The 16886-nt window shown below is 42.6% G+C and overlaps 1 protein-coding gene across 5 annotated transcripts in view; it reads left to right on the top strand.

Moving 5' to 3' along the window:
• Positions 1-15559, top strand: part of PLA2G7 (phospholipase A2 group VII) — a 36130-nt gene extending 20571 nt beyond the window's left edge. For all 5 annotated transcript variants that reach the window (XM_082729696.1, XM_082729700.1, XM_082729697.1 and 2 more), the window contains 10 exons: positions 2139-2260; positions 2721-2868; positions 4771-4864; positions 7374-7442; positions 7990-8116; positions 8989-9102; positions 10234-10325; positions 12304-12474; positions 14727-14875; positions 15271-15559. In XM_082729696.1, the coding sequence (XP_082585822.1) occupies positions 2139-2260; positions 2721-2868; positions 4771-4864; positions 7374-7442; positions 7990-8116; positions 8989-9102; positions 10234-10325; positions 12304-12474; positions 14727-14875; positions 15271-15413 (1229 nt within the window). In that variant the 3' untranslated portion in view covers positions 15414-15559. The remainder of the gene's footprint in view (positions 1-2138; positions 2261-2720; positions 2869-4770; positions 4865-7373; positions 7443-7989; positions 8117-8988; positions 9103-10233; positions 10326-12303; positions 12475-14726; positions 14876-15270) is intronic.
• Positions 15560-16886: the final 1327 nt, after the last annotated feature.

Genomic DNA, 16886 nt, shown 5'->3' with positions numbered 1-16886 from the left:
GAATTTCAAAACACATTTTATATCCCCTTCATTGTTGAAAATCATTGGAAAGCTGGCATTGGACGGGCAGAAACTTGGGGAAACAGACACTACTTTATTCATCATTATAGCCTCATCCTTGAACCCAGTGCCCCATTCTCAGTGCTCAAAAATATTTTGTTAATTACTAGAAATCATTTATTGAATAAAGGGTTAAAGTAATGGATAGTTGTTTGTATTTTTCTAACCAAATGAATATATAGAAAGTAGGGTTATACAGGTGAGGTATGAGCTAGAGATATCTTTTTTGCGAGTGGAGGATATGAAGCTATGTAAGGAAATACCATGTTCCTAGCATGGGTACAATTCATCTCAAATCCCAGGAATGGGTATCAGGAATACTTGACAAATGAACCCCACTGGAAATGTGTAACAAGATTCATAACCCTGAATCGGTTCCAATGCTTCTCTTAAACAAAGGTTGAAAAAAAAAAATAGGACGTGACATGTATAAATTCTGAACCACAAACTGTATCCTCTAGAGGGTAGCCCAATTCTACCTGACAAGCCTCCTCCTGCCTCATCCTTCATGATGAGCCCTGATCTAACAGATGGTTCGAGAACAGGAAATCCAGGACTGTGACTGGATTAGCTGCAGGCTGATGAAACTTTCCTACAACCCCTAACCCCCGGCCCCGCCAGCACCAAACAGCCACAGAGCTCTGTAGACTTATACCCCAACCCAGGTCAGCTCTAGGTCTCCCGAGGGGTCAGGTGTCTCAGACTAGACAGCCATATAGCCTCACCTTGACCTGTGGCTCCTAAAGGTTGAGTGAGGAGACTTTGCGGGAGGGCGGGTTTTAGAGAACCTGGGTACTCCCAGGTGATTGAGAAAAGTTCCCTGAGCCTATGTGGAATGGAGATCTCACAAGAGAAACTTTGTGTGACTCAGAACCCTCCCATGGCTCTAGAACTAAACTCTTACTTTCAGAGGTGGCCCCTCCAAGGCAGCTGTGGGCTCTCTGGGACTCTTCCTCAAACTCTGTGAGCCAGAGTCCTCCCCCTCAAGCCCGGTACTATCCCATCATGGCTGATGTGGGTGGGGTCACAGCAGAACAGGACTTCTCCTCGAGGAGGGACAGTCATGTGTGGTATCTCCCTATGGATTAATGTCTCCCTGTTACACCACAGAACATGGCTTGGTAGAACATCTTAAATGGGAAAGAAAGTGCCTTTCTAAATAGGACTGAAAATGTTCACCTTAAAGGTGAAGTGGTTTTTTGTTTTGTTTTTATGTCTGAGGAAACACCTAGGATTTTGGATCTGCCCAGAGGGAAAAAGGTACGATATAGTTTAGATCTGCTAACCCTCCCCTGAGGGCTTAAATTTGGGTAGTCAGAGTTAGCTAATTCTAGGTAAGGAACACATAATACCAGTTGTCTGCTGATGATGTGTTGTGTGCTGTGCTAGGACCTTGGCTTTCATCAGCACTTTATTCTTACAACTGTCCTGCAGGCCAGTCAAGTGCTTTTTGCCCCACTTCACAGAGGAGGATTGGAGAAGGGAGTAAATTGCCTAGGCCAGAGCATCACAGCATCAGAAGTCTAGCTGGGATCCTAACTAGGATCACCTAGCTCTAATGCTCCAGGTCCATTCATCTCCTGCTTTCCTTGGAACTCCCTCCTTACCTTTGAACTATCAGTTGTTGACCCGTGTGTCCAACCAGGTGGTCTAGTACCTCAGCCTAGTGCTGTTTGTTTGTTTGTTTGTTTGCCTAGTACTTTTCAAACTTTAATAAGCAGAGCTTTTCTGAGTCATTAGAATTGGGTTAAGGCTAAAGAGCTTGCATGTCCAAGCTCCAAGGTTCATGTTTGGGAAAAACAGTCTTTGACATGATCTGAGTCAGAGCAGAAAGTATTAGGAGGTGATAGCCTTAAGTACCTTAGGGAAAGGGCTGTGTCCACCTTGCTCTTGTATCCCCACAAAATACTTTGCTTACATCGGGCCCTTAATAATTATTTGTGTTTTACTAGTTGGGTAAAGAAATGAAGGAGACCAGAAACTAAGGGGTGTGACTTCATTCCCTTGGAATTTCCTTTTGCATAATAAAGTCTGGTGTGTAATGAAGGACAGCAAGATAATATTTGCCTTTTTTTCAGCATGGGCCAATAAAATACAAGCTCTGATGGCTGCTGCAAGCGTTGGCCAATCTAAAATCCCCAAAGGAAATGGATCTTACTCTGTTGGTTGTACAGACTTGATGTTTGATTATACTAAGAAGGTAATGCTTTGATTAATACCACTTAGCCTTATAATCTAATATTGACTGTTAGTATTGCCCACTAAAATGATTCGAAACCTGTCCTTGCCCTCACCTGAGAATGACTCATGTTGCCATTTATCTTGTCCCATTGGAAACCTTTTGCAAGTTAACTCATTCCCCAATTTGCTGCTGTCACCTGACCAATTTATCTTTAAATTCTCTTTATTTTCTTCATCCATAATGGTTGAAACCAACATGCTTGTGCTTTCTTTTCACTCAGAAAGCATACTGTTCTATTTTGCTTCTCTTTCTACTGTATTCAGTCACCACAGCAGCTTAACTTTTTTTTTTTTTTTCGGGACCTCTCTGTGAACAGCAGAAGTATTTGGGTCTTCACTAACTAAATGTGCAAAATAGCTATTGGAACATAATGGAGAAGGAACCTTACTAAAAGTGCGTTAATTTCTTTCCTCTGCAGGGTACCTTCTTGCGTTTGTATTATCCATCCCAAGAGGAGGACTACCATTCTGACACCCTTTGGATCCCAAACAAAGAATATTTTTTTGGTCTTAGTAAATATCTTGGAACACATTGGCTTATGGGCAAAATACTAAGCTTATTTTTTGGTAAGATTCCCATTGATCCTGCTTTGTAGGCTCTAGAATATAAGAAAAGCTGGAAAACAGCCGAAGTTTCAGGCAAAGATAAAAGTAGATTTTCTCTAGTCTAAACTTCTCTTCAGAAAACGAAGTGGGGTTTTTTTTTTTGTTTTTTTTTGTTTTTTTGCTTTTTTTTTAAGATTTTATGTATTTATTTGACAGAGAGAGATCACAAGTAGGCAGAGAGGCAGGCAGAGAGAGAGGGGGAAGCAGGCTCCCTGCCGAGCAGAGAGCCCAATGTGGGGTTCGATCCCAGGACCCTGAGATCATGACCTGAGTTGAAGGCAGAGGCTTTAACCCAGTGAGCCACTCAGGTGCCCCAGACGAGGTGTTTCTTAAAAGCCCAGATAACCATCAGAGAATCAAGGGTTCTCATTTGCTTTGTTCTACATATATGGGGGGAGATGGAGGGAGTGAAAGTGTGAGATTTTCCAACTGGCTGGTCTTTAATTTTCCTGCTCACATACTGTGGAGGAGCAGTAATCTGGTGAGTAAGAAGCAGGCTGGCTGTCATGCCCCGTGCCCTGGATGCTTTGTAGGAAAGGGAAAGCCAATTTCTCCCCTATGGTAAGTGAGGGGACTCCATCCTTATTCCCATCACCCATCCCCAAGCACCAGGTTCTCTCACCAAGACAACCTGCTGGGCATTCATGACTTCGTTTGTCTACCTATCACCAGTATAGATGTTTCCTTATCTGTTTGCTCAGACACTACTGACCATGCCAGGGCTAACCATGTCTTCAAACTTCCCTCTCAAAACTACCTACAACTTCTGGCATTTATTTTAAATTTCTCCGTGGAGTTCTCTTAAAAACCCCTCTACAACAGAAATGATGGAAATGTCACTACACCTCTGTATGGTGCTGAGTAAGTTACAAATCACTTCCAGAGCAATCCTCAGTCTTCATGACTGCAGCTCTGTCTAATGAAGGAGAAAATGGAACACAAATCACTGAGGGTAGCAATGACAAGAGCAGTTGAGAAGTGCAGGAAGGAAGACAGTATCTTTCATGCTTTGAGTTGCTTACTGATGTCACGAGCTGAGTGCTTTGCATATATGTCCTGCTTTGATACCATTCTCACAAAAGCCCTATAAGATACCATCTGCTCGGGTGCCTGGGTGGCTCAGTGGGTTAAGCCGCTGCCTTCGGCTCAGGTCATGATCTCAGGGTCCTGGGATCGAGTCCCGCATCGGGCTCTCTGCTCAGCAGGGAGCCTGCTTCCCTCTCTCTCTCTCTCTCTGCCTGCCTCTCCATCTATTTGTGATCTCTCTCTGTCAAATGAATAAATAAAATCTTTAAAAAAAAAAAAAAGATACCATCTGCTCTGTTTTATGAAAGAGGAATGGGAAACTCAAGAGTTCTTGGAACTTGTTCAAGGTCAGTATTAAGTAGCGGAGCAGCATCCAAGACCACATCTGAGTATGAAGTCAATGGTGTGTTCCTCTTGATCAGAACCAAATTAGAAGGGAAGGAGTCCCTGGTTCGAAGATTCTGGTTCTCAGTGTAATGCTCCTGCAGTTCATTTTAGTTTCGGAATATTCTCTTTGAAGTTCTGCCAACACCTGGGCTTGGCACTAAGGAATAGCCTTCCTGAATACACCTGTAAGTAGGAGACTGTCTTAAGCACAGAGCTGGCAGTGAGAACAGATGATTAATGATTTTATGGTCTTGAGAAAAACTACATGCTTCAGGTCCTTGGTCGGTAGGTATCTAGTAGCAGACTTTTTAATGAATTGACTAGTAGTACATTAAAAACATAAGTATGAATTCCGTGGGTCAGGATTTGCACTAAGAAGATGTAAGTTAAATTAACCAGGAATATTCAAGTCAGAGAAAACACTAATGATCATTTCTCATTATTGTCTAGGTTCAATGACAACTCCCGCAGACTGGAACTCCCCTCTGAGGACTGGGGAAAAATACCCACTAATTGTTTTTTCTCATGGTCTTGGAGCATTCCGGTAATGTTTGAAAGGCTGAACAATTTGAATTCCGAAGGACCAATGACCGAATGCATCCCACTCCCCCAAAAGAAGAGCAGATTTTAGAGTATCACACTGGGTCCTGTCTTGGAGGAATTGGAGTTCTTCAGCCTTTGGCTGTGGTCCGTTCATCAGTCCAGGCCTATCCTGTCAAGTAGTTTCTTCCTTCCTTCCAGCTCATGGGGACTAGCCTCATGACAAGAAGAGAAGGATTCACACTTTTGGCTGTAGCCCTTGTATGTTGTAATATTTACAGTCTGAAAACCATCCCCTGGGTTAGGCCTTCTGAGAAATTGACACCAAGATTGGATTACCTGTAAAAGACATTTATTGAGAGAAATGTCTATGAAGGATAGAGGGAACAGAGCAGGAAAAGATAGGGAGAACCTTCAGATCATGATGCAGCTTGGATGCATGGGAAGGAGATGGGGAATGGTGAGATTGGGTACAGAGTCTCAGATTACAGCACACTTCAAAGAGACATGGGACCAGGCCAACCGAGGGAATGCTTGATTGGAAGTTGCTCATCAAAGGAGTCCTGCATCTCACCAGAATGGACCTACATTAGTGCCCATACTGCCCAGTCACTGGGTTCTGCTCACAGGAAGCTTAGCTGGTGCTGATAGATCTAGAGGGGCAGGGGCACTGCCCCTCTAGAGTGCCCCTCTAGAGTGGGGTCTTGAAGCAGCTCTGCTCTCTGTGGCATGACCTCGGAGTGGCACATTTTTCATGACCTCCACTCCCTCTCCTCTTCCATCCTTCCAGCTGCCTACCCTTTTTCTACCTCAGAGGATTAGAAAGACTTTCAGAAATTGGTGGATTTTAGCTGACAAGAAGTTGGGGGAGTATCTGCAATAAGAAATTATCTTTAGGGGGCGAGCCTGGATGGCTCAGTGGGTTAAGTATGTGACTCTTGATTTTGGCTCAGGTTATGATCTCAGGGTCATGAGATCGAGTCCCATAGCAAGCTCCATACTCAGCAGGGAGTCTGCTTGAGATTCTCTCCCTCTTCCTTTCCCTCTGTCCCTCCCTCTGCTCATGCTCTTTCTCTTTCTCTCTCTCAATAAGTAAATAAACAGATACATCAAAAGAAATTTTCTTTGGTACTTTAATTGTTGCCCACCTAGTTGTTTAATTTCTACTTGACCAGTGGTTGGCAATTCCAGCCTGCTCCCTGTTGCTATAAATAAAGTTTTATTGAAATACAGTCACATTCATTCCAGCTTTTACGTTGCCTGTGGCTACTTCGGTGCTACAACAACAGAGTTGAGTAGCTGTGACAGATACTGTACTGCCCCCCAAGCTGGCCTTTGGCAAGAGAAGGTTGACATCCTGGCCTTTGACAAGGGAAGGTTTGCTGATCCCTCCCTAAGTAGGTTGTGTTTTTTCAACAGTAGAAGACAGAGTTCCTACTACCTCCCTTTGGTTCTCTACTGCCCTTTCCTACTGAGTGCAAATGAGAAGACTATGCAGAGAGAAGAAGGGAAAGGGGGTATGGATGCAGTTGCTTAGCACGTGATTCTTTGTGTCCAGTCATTTAAATAAGAGTTGACATGTGTTCAGTCTTTACCCTGTTTTAGACATAGTTATAAGCACTGAAAATGTATTAACTTACTTGATCCTTTACAGTAATCCCACCAAGTACCCTGCCATTACAGAGGAAGGGTCAGTGACTTCCCCAGGGCAGACCAGCTCATCAGTGGTGGACCAAACACAGGGATTGGACTGCAGGTCCCATTCTCCTAAGCACCACACTGCATTGCCTTCCTACATACACTGTCTTGCGAAAACTTTACAACTGTTCTAAAGGAAAGGCATTATTAGTCCCATTGTACAGGTGCCGACCAGGAATATAATTACCAAAAGTCATATAGCTGATAAGTAGTAGGGCCAAGATTAAAGCCCAGAACTCTCAAAAGTGATATTTAGAATACTGCATCAGGATTTCTCAATCTTGGGACTACCGACATTTGTTGTCGTTTTGTGTGTGTGTGTTTTAAAGATTTTACTTATTTATTTGAGAGAGAGAGAGAGTGAGAGATGAGATGGGAGAATGTCAGAGGGAGAAGGAAGCTCCCGGCAGAGCAGGGAGCCCAAGGTGGGACTCGATCCTGAGACTCTGGGATCATGACCTGAGCCGAAGGCCATGGCCTAACCAACCAAGCCACCCAGGCATCCAGGACTACAAAAAAAGTTTTGCAGGAAATAATTTCTTACAGTGGAGGGTGGTCCTGTGTGCTCTAGGATGTTTAGCGCTATCCCTCTACCCACTAGAGGCCAGTAGCACCGTCTGCCCATCATGATAATGAAAATACCTCCAGATGTTGTCAAATATACCCTGAGGACCAGAGTTTTGAGAACCACAGCCATCTGGTTTACCCCCCGGGCATTACTACAGGGGTATAATGGCTCCATGTTCCCAGGTTTATTAGCGGACCCTACCTAGGCATGGCTGGTAGTTTAATGCTTTCCTCCTTTTGTTTTGAAGGACCATTTATTCTGCTATTGGCATTGATCTGGCATCCCATGGGTTCATAGTTGCTGCTGTAGAACACAGGTAGGTCACCTGGGCTCTAATTTTCAGAAAATATTTATAAAAAAAAATCAGTGGAATTGTCAACTGTGGTTACATGATGAAGGGAAAACAAAACAAAACAAAACAAAAAGGAGACTGGGTTAAACTATCAAGAGTTAAAAAGCAGCTAGCATTTTTGGTGTTTATTGTGTGCCCTGTTCGTGCACCATCATTTAGTCTTTGTAAGAACCCTTCAAAATGGTTACTGTTATCACTGTTTGAAAGAAGGCGGCAATGAAGCTGGAAAAGGTAAGTCATTTGCCCCAAACCACACAGTGGGTAAGTGGCAGCCCTGGGATGCGGTTTCCCGCAGGAGTCTCCAGCTGACCTCCTAGAATTAGGAGATGGAAAGGGTGGACTTGACCTGTAGCAAAGACATTTTCTTGGTGCCTCTTTGACATGAAAACAAACAGAGAGCGGAAGAAGACTGGGAAGTCAGAAAGCTCAGAGGGAAGCTGGGGATGGGGAGCAGGGAGGGGACAAAGGCGAGGAAGAGCGAGGGGGAGGCATTGACGCTGTTTGATTGCAGAGATGGATCCGCCTCCGCGACTTATTATTTCCAAGACCAGTCTGCTGCAGAAATAGGAAACAAGTCTTGGCTCTATCTCCAAAGCCTCAAAACAGAGGAGGAGGAGATGTCTGTACGAAGTGAGCAGGTATGTGGCAGCCGAAGGGGAGGGGTCCTGGAGACTAAAATGTATATGCAAATGCGTTAAGGCTTGCTCATGTCATTTATGTGCTACTGGGGGAGCTCCTTGCTCTCCTGCTTCCCATCCCCCCAAAGACCTGTCAGAAGATTCTCTGAGAGACACAGTTCCCTTAATGAAAAGTCTGGATCACAGTGAAAACAAAGACAGACATACATATTCTGAGAGAAGACGGTACATATTCAGAAATCTTTTGCAGTAGAACTGCTCATTTTAGAATCTCAGACGTGCTAGAAAAGAAATTGACAAAGATCCTCCCTTCCAAGACAATATTAAAGACAGATGCAATATGGAATAAGTAGTAAGATCTGTGTTTGAATGCTGGTGCCATCACTTCAGGGTGGGCTGATCTCAGACAAGTTACTTACTGTGTTTGACCTCTTTGATCTGTTACAATATAATGAATAATAACAGTATCTTTTTCACAAGAGTGTCTGGAAGATGAGGTAAGAGCACACTGGCTTTTGCCTCTGTGCCAGGTTTTGCAGTGGGTGTTTCATATATATGTCCTTGCATGTAATCCCACCCACATTTCACCGAGGTAGGCACTGCCATACAACAAACGGAAGCTCAGAGATGTTGTGTACCTCATCTGAGGTCACACAACAGGTAAGCACCAGAGCTAGGATTTGGATTCAGCTATAACCTGCAAAGCTGGAGCCCACGTCAAGACGCTGGTCATGTTCCAGTCACTAATCACTTAGACATTTCCAGTGTAGAAGCAATCAGCCAGGTTTCCCACATGCAACACCTATGCAGACTCTAAAATAAGTGCCACAGCTTTTTAATTTGTCATTTCCTTTTTCTGATCATCATCTTAGGTACAGAAAAGAGCAAAGGAGTGTTCCCAAGCTCTTGATTTGATTCTGGACATTGATCGTGGAAGGCCAGTGAAGAATGTCTTAGATTTAGAGTTTGATGTGGAGCAACTGAAGGTGAGCTTAAGAAAAAGCCATGTTCCTTGTCCTGTCATTCTTCATTGTTCCTCTTCATCTGCTTTTCTGCTGTAATGCAAGGCTTGACATGACAGAGGGCTGCAAATTAAAAAGAAAAAAAAAAAAGATACGCGAAGTAGTACAGCTACAAGGAATGCCTTAGGTTGCATGAGATATGAAATTGCCAAGAGCCACCAAAAGAGTAAATTCTCTGGTTCAATTCAATACGTCCAGTGGAAGTAGTTAAATTTCGGGCTGGCTCTTGCATATTTTGAGCTTGATCCTGCAGTGGTGGTCAGAAGTTTTCAACAGACTATTGAGAGGGAGTAGAAGACTGTCGAAGTGGACCGCATGAACAAAGACCTGAAATTGTGCATGGAGATGGAGGATGGGATAGAAGGAACAAGAAGTACTTCAGTTCAGGCAGAAGATGATGCTTTGTTCTCCTGATTCAGCGAAGAGTTTGTTGTCCCTTAGCCTGCCCCTCTCTCTCCTGCCTCCGTGCTTTTGTACATGCTGTCCTCTTGGCCTGACACATTCTTCTCCCTGAGTCTTGCTTACTCTCCCTGGTCAGGCATCACCTTCCCCAGGAAGCTTTCTTGGACCCCACTGCCACCCCTGGGCTGCTGAGCTATCTGTCACGTGTGCTCCTTGGCACCATCCTGTTGAACGCTGTTGGATCTGCTTCACATACCTGTACCTGGTCCTCCACGGTAGACTGGGAGCTCATTGAAAGTGGTCTATGGTGCCTGACATAGAGCAGGTGCACGATAGATATGCAGGGAATGAACACATGAATTAAATGTAGAGTGGGGAGAGGCAGAAGTCAGCAATGATGTCAGTGTTTCAAGTGTGGGTGCCTAGGAACTTTGCCTAGTTTACTTTGAACTTCTACGAATGCCCAACATGTGGATTTGTGTGCATATATGCCCGTGTACGTCCATGTGTATGTATGTGTGTGTATGTGTGTGTGAGTGCATGTGAGTGTATGTATGTATGCATTTCTTATACAAGAGATCAAAGTACTTAACCATGCCCATGCAGTGAACACAAATTTTAGAATGTGAAAAACCGTTCTATTCTAACCACCTGTGAGACAGTGATTAATATATATTGTGCTGTTTTATACAGGACTCTATCGACAGGGATAAAATAGCAGTTATTGGACACTCTTTTGGTGGAGCCACGGTTGTTCAGACTCTCAGTGAAGACCAGAGATTCAGGTAAGAGAAGGAAGAGAAAGAAAACTAAGTTACTGGAAGACAGAAAGCTATAACCCATGTGAGAGAGAATATTTATCAAATTCTTTTTTTAAAAGATTTTATTTATTTATTTGACAGACAGAGATCACAAGTAGGCAGAGAGTCAGGCAGAGAGAGAGAGGAGGAAGCAGGCTCCCTGCTGAGCAGAGAGCCCCATGTGGGGCTCGATCCCAGGACCCTGGGATCATGACCTGAGCCTGAAGCAGAGGCTTTAACCCACTGAGCCACCCAGGTGCCCCCATTTATCAAATTCTTAATGAGGAAAGTATCCTCCAGGGTTTATAAGTCGGTTCTTTTGCCTCCATAAAGTACTTTGTATGAATTTTCCCAGACAGAAACCATCTACCTCGCTTGCTACTAAAAGCTTCCCCACTCCTATATATTTTTCTTCATCATTCTTATATATTTGCTTAAGGGCTTAATATTTTCACTTGTAAATCTCTCTCTCTATATACATATATATGTAATGTATATGTATATATAGAATCTATCCATATATATGTATATATATATATGTATACATATATATATATATATAAAATCTATGACATAATGGTTGTGACATCAGTAGTGTATCTTAGAGTATTTCTAGATTTCCCCAATATGCCAGGCATTTTTAAATTGATTTTTTTTTTTCCCATCTTTAAGATCGATAGAGGTCTTGGAGCGCCTGGGTGGCTAAGGCAGTTAAGCATCTGACTCTTGGTTTCAGCTCAGGTCATGAGCTCAGGATCTTAAGAACTAGCCCAGGTTGGGCTCTGCACTCAGTGTGGTGTCTGCTTGAGATTCTTTCTCTCTTCCTCTCCCTCCTCCTGTGCTCCTCCCTCCACTGGCTCTCTCGCAAATAAATTAAACACACAAACAAATAAATAAAATATTATTTCACTTAATATTTCACATAACATCCTAGAGGGTATTATGCTAAGTGAAATAAGTCAGATAAAGATAGTTATCTTATGATTTCACTGATAATGTGGAATTTGAGAAACAAGGCAGAGGATCATGGGGGAAGAGAGGAAAGATGAAATGGCATGAAACCAGAGAGGGAGACAGACCATGGGACTCTTTTTTTTTTTCTAATGAACGTTATTCTTTTATTTGGAATTTAAATGGGAATATTTTTGAATCACATCATTAAGAACAATATTTGATATATTTTTTAGAAAATGCTTACAAAAATTTTTAAAAATTATTTTTATTAACATATAATGTGCTATTTGCCCCAGAGGTACAGGTCTGTGAATCATCAGGCTTACACATTTCACAAGTAGGCAGAGAGAAAGAGGGGGAAGCAGGCTCCCTGCAGAGCAGAGAGCCCGATGTGGGGCTTGATCCCAGGACCCTGGGATCATGACCTGAGCCAAAGGCAGAGGCTTTAACCCACTGAGCCACCCAAGGCACCCCAGGATAAACATACTTTTAAAACTCAAGTTACATTTTCAAATGATATACCTTGTATGTTTTTCTTCAACCTCCAGACACTTATCCAGGTGAAGTACCTCTACCTATAAAGCAACTGGTCCAATAGTTAATTGTGAAAAAGGCACAGTAAATGGACTGCAAGTGTCCAGAAGGCCTGGAAACATGGGAGCAATAATGCATATATTGTATGTCTTCAGACATCCCACAGTTTTGGAGAAATTCTTACTGAAAAGTTTATTTTGAAAGCAATGTAACAAAAATGATAAAACATTTTAAAGATACTCTTATAAGGTCACAATTCCTAAATGTCTCCTAAAGAAAATGGTTATGTAATTCCAAGTCTGCTACCTTATAAAGCTCATCATATTCCCTTCCCACACTGAGGTGTAATACCAGTGAGATAACCCACAGTAAACCAGGATGGTGTATGCCCATTAATCCTAACATCTTTAGAAATTCCGCATGTCCGTCAGCGTGTCACCAGCCTTCTTTTGTCATTGTCCCCAAACTCCTGCAGATGTGGGATTGCCCTGGATGCTTGGATGGCTCCGCTGGATGATGAAATATTTTCCAGAATTCCTCAGCCCCTCTTTTTTATCAACTCGGAACGGTTCCAATATCCTGCTAATATCGAAAAAATGGAAAAGTGCTACTCACCCGGCAAAGAAAGAAAAATGATTACAATCAGGTGAATATTAATAAGTGATTTATTTCATTATATGAAATAGAAACTTGAAACTTGGATATACACCAAAAGATACCATTTGGTAGGCATGATAGAGTCGTTAAATGCACTGTTTAGACTTTCCATGAGGGAGAATATGAGATAATTTCAGGGTCTAAGTGCATTTATGCTTATTCTTTTTTGAGATGTGTTAATGTAAGTCCTTCCTATACTGATAATTAAAATTTGCATTAGGATACAAGAGCAGGCTTATGCATTTGGGAGCTGGGGTAGGGAGAAGTATTCCATTAACAGGCTAGACTAGGAACTCTTTGGGGAAAAAAGGGAGAGCATCTGTTGAGATCTGCAGTGTGTACCTGTTTCAAAAGAATATGCATTTGTAAATTCCCCCAAAGCTATGATGGGATGCCTTTGAGCATCAGTGATATGCTGGTATCATGGGTGTGAAAAAGAAACCCCAGGAGAGTTTTGAACTCACAACGTGATGTTACAAGGTAGGGCTCATCCCTCTTCTGAAACCTGGCTTATTTCAAAGAAGACAAGAAGAGGGGGCGGGAAGGAAACACAAACCATGTAGGCAGTAAACCCTATGGGATCGGAGAATGGAGGCTTTTCCGCCTGAGGTGTTCAGGACGGGCTGCTTGGCAGACAAGGGAGTAGAATTGGTCTGGAAGGATCAAGAGACTTTAGATAGTGAGGAGGGTCTAGATAGTTAAAGATCTCAGTTTAGCTTCACGTTAGCTAAGGACTTCAGTATTTGGATGGGCAAGTCTATTTAATTTTAAAACAGAAATAATGCAGAATGCCCAGCCTCCCTCAACTCCATTTCTTTACTAGGCTCTTACTCTACCTTATTTTTTTTTTTCTTCCTTTCTCTGCTAGGAACCTGGAAATAATAGCTCATATTTCATAGTTCATGCTTACTTCCATGTATACTTTGATTCCTGTAGGCTAGCTCCCCAAACCCCCACCAGCATACTGGAACTCGCCCTACCAAGGACATAAAAGACCCCACAGGCTATTTGCCACTTAGACCCTGCTCTCTGTATCCATTTGAACTTAACCTTGTGGACGTCCCTGTTTCTCCCCCCAGGGGTACTACAACCCTACTCTTCGCCCTTCCTCCCAGCCCTTCCTCCCATTGTTTTGATCGCTCCCTTCCTCTCTTCCGCCATGGTCTCCTCCTGAGGCCATTCCACCACTGTTGGTAGCATCTGGGCTTCTGCTGCTGACCCTGTTTCTGGCTTCTTTGTGCTTCTGACATTCATGTTGTGATTGGAAGCAGGGAAGAAGGAGCGGGGGCAGATGGTTCTGGTTCAAGTATAGATAACTGGGAGTGGTGGTTGGCTTATAAGCAGGAATATAATAAAGAGGAAGGGGAGCACGGTAGGGGAGGGGAGTGCTGGAAAGACGTATTCTTATAATCTCTTAGCTTGAGCCAGGGAAATCTGGGTAGAGATGTCTGGCCACACATTGGGAAAATATAAAATTTGCATATTATACATGAAACCTGTGCAGATAAGACCACCAAGTGGGTTAAACAGAATCTTGGGAAATGCCTGTTTGTATGTGAAGAGCCAGTGGAGAACAGAGTGGTTAGGGGAAGAAGGGAAGGTACAAACAAGAAAGAGATGGTCAGGGAAACAAAGAAAAAAACACAAACCTGCCAGAAAGTGTCAAATGTCTGAGAGGCAGAAGAAAACTACTGCACCAAGGAAAAGGCCATTCTACTTGATAATGGGCTGTTGGTGGATTTAAGGAGCGGCATAAATGATACCTATAAGATACTTCCAGCTTAAATAATAAAAGGAAAAGGGTTTTTTTTCCCCTTAAATCTACTTTATCCCAGGCTTATGTGCAGTGTGTTTTGACTAGCATCAAATAGATACGAAGTTATGTGGTGTTGGTAAGCAAATATAATAGGCTTCTGGCTCTGAGTACACAGTCCCTGCAAAACATAATACGTTGCATCAGCTCAAAAAAAAAAAAGAAAAGAAAATCATTTCTTCTAAAGCCAAGATGCCGCTGAAGACTGGAATCTTTGTTTACCTAAAAGGGAAGATGAAAATACACTCTAAGATCCCTATACGTGCACCCTGTGACCCACAAATACAACTAAAAAGAGATCAAATCTACACGTTTTATTTCCTTGGTCTTTCAGTACATAGCCAGTGAGGCCAGTATCCTTCCTGCACCCTAACTACAGAAGTAAGTTTGTCAAACTATGTGATTTATAACTCTCCTTTCTCTTTCAGGGGTTCAGTCCATCAAAATTTTGCTGATTTCACATTTGCAACTGGCAAAATAATTGGATACATATTCACCTTAAAAGGAGATATAGATTCAAATGTAGCACTTGGTCTTAGCAACAAAGCTTCATTAGCATTTTTACAAAAGCACTTAGGTAAGAAACTAAGAGTATGTCATGACTTAAACCAGGTGATCCTTAGGACAAAACTCTCTTAATCCAGCCTTAGTCCTATTCTAACTGTCTCCAGTTGGTTTGCAATGTAATAGGGCAGTAAATCAGTTTGCAAACAGAAGCGTGAGAAATTTAATTCTGCTGCTTGCATGCTCTTTATCACAGACAGCGAGTCTACCTGTTAAAGGGAATAGTTCTTCTGGGCGCACTTGGTGGACTTCCATGCTGAGGGTCCTGGCTGATCTGCAAGTGCCTAGCTCCATCACTTACACAGAAGCTGCGGCCAGGGCTGTAATCATGTCATTAGTGAGGCTATGCTGCCACCTAGAGGCACTAAGCTGTTACTATGCTAATATATTCCCATTTCTATTTTACAGGACTGCAGAAAGATTTTGATCAGTGGGATTCTTTGATTGAAGGAAAAGATGCTAATCTTATTCCAGGGACCAACATTAACATAACCAGCCACGATGTCAGTCTACAGAACTCTACAGAAACAGAGCAACAGCATTTAGATTAAAAGCCCTTTTTAAAAAGTCTTGTTTAAAAACAGTCTAAAATGTGTGTGTGTGTGTGTGTGTGTGTGTGTGTGTATGATTTTAATGTATTTTCTCAAATAACTCATTTGTAAAATGTAGACTATACTATAAAAGTGATTGAAGCTTGGACTAGGATTTTTTTTTCCTTAAAATGTAAAGACAGATGTATATCAGAACCGCGCCAGTCTAAATTTTGGTTTTAGTAAGATGATGCTTTTTTAGTGTCAAACTTAATAATGACTTTTACATTACTTTAGTGGACAAGTATCAAAACAGGCACAGTGCTAATGAAAACGTGTTGCAATGACATAACACTCCTTAAAAATACAATACAGGAAAAAATACAATACAGGTTTTCATGCATCTTTTTTTTAAATTGTGAGTAGAATTGAGTTTTAGCAATGTGGTATACTAGGTAGAATTTGGAAACACTTCCCTTTGACTTTTGGTCATGGGAAGAAAAAATAGATCAAGCAAATGGTGAAAGCATTGGATGAGGGATACTCAACAATTTCAATATGGTAACTACATGGGGCCTGGCCAAGGATAAGGATATTGGAGACAAGGCAAAGGCAGCAGATTAAGATGGATGAAAGAGAGTTTATAATTTGTTGCCTTTACTTGATGGTTTATCTCAGGTGGATTCTACCTACTCAAGGAAGGTGCATAAGACAGGCCAGGGATTCGGATTATAACACATTATTCACGCGAAGGTAACAAAGGAAACATTCAGAGTACTTTTAACTGGCTGCTTTTTCCAATTACTTTGATGTTCTTTAATTCTGTACAAAGTTGTGGAAGCAGAATAGCCCAACACAGGCGTATGTTGCTTTAGTGGGCTTTGCAATTTATTGCATTTCTTACAAACTGAAGGTTCGAGACTTGAGTGGAGGAAGTAACAGCAGATGGGGTGGAAACAGAAAACTTGAATTCCAAGTGGGGCCTGAAGAGGGGACTGAGTTGCTGCAATCTCGTGATAAGACGGGAGTGGCTGAGAATGGCTGCTTATGGATGACCAAAGGAAGTGGTTTCTTGAGCTGGAGTCTGCCCCTGGTGGAGGTGCTGTGAAGGTTGTTGAGATGACCACAAAGGATTTACAATAGGAGTTACCCTTCGCAGAGAAAGCAGCAGCAGGGCATGAGAGGACTGACTCGTTTGGAGTGAGTAAAATGCTGTCAACCGGCATGCAAGAGAAACTTCATGGAAGGAGGAATCCATCGAAGGGGCAAACTTCATTGTTGTCTTTTATTTTGTTTTTATTTTTTTAAAGATTCGGACAGAGAGAGGCAGTAAGAGAGGAAACACAAGGAGGGGGAGCAGGAGAGGGAGAAGCAGGCTTCCTGCTGAGCAGGGAGCCCGATGTGGGCTGGATCCCAGGACGCTTAACCAACTGAGCCACCCAGGTGCCCCCACTGTTGTCTTATTTTTTTTTAAATTGCCACAGCCACTCCAGC

Source organism: Mustela nivalis, assembly GCF_964662115.1.
Source record: "Mustela nivalis genome assembly, chromosome: 5".
Lineage (NCBI taxonomy): Eukaryota > Metazoa > Chordata > Mammalia > Carnivora > Mustelidae > Mustela > Mustela nivalis.
This window is presented reverse-complemented; position numbering and strand designations above follow the sequence as displayed.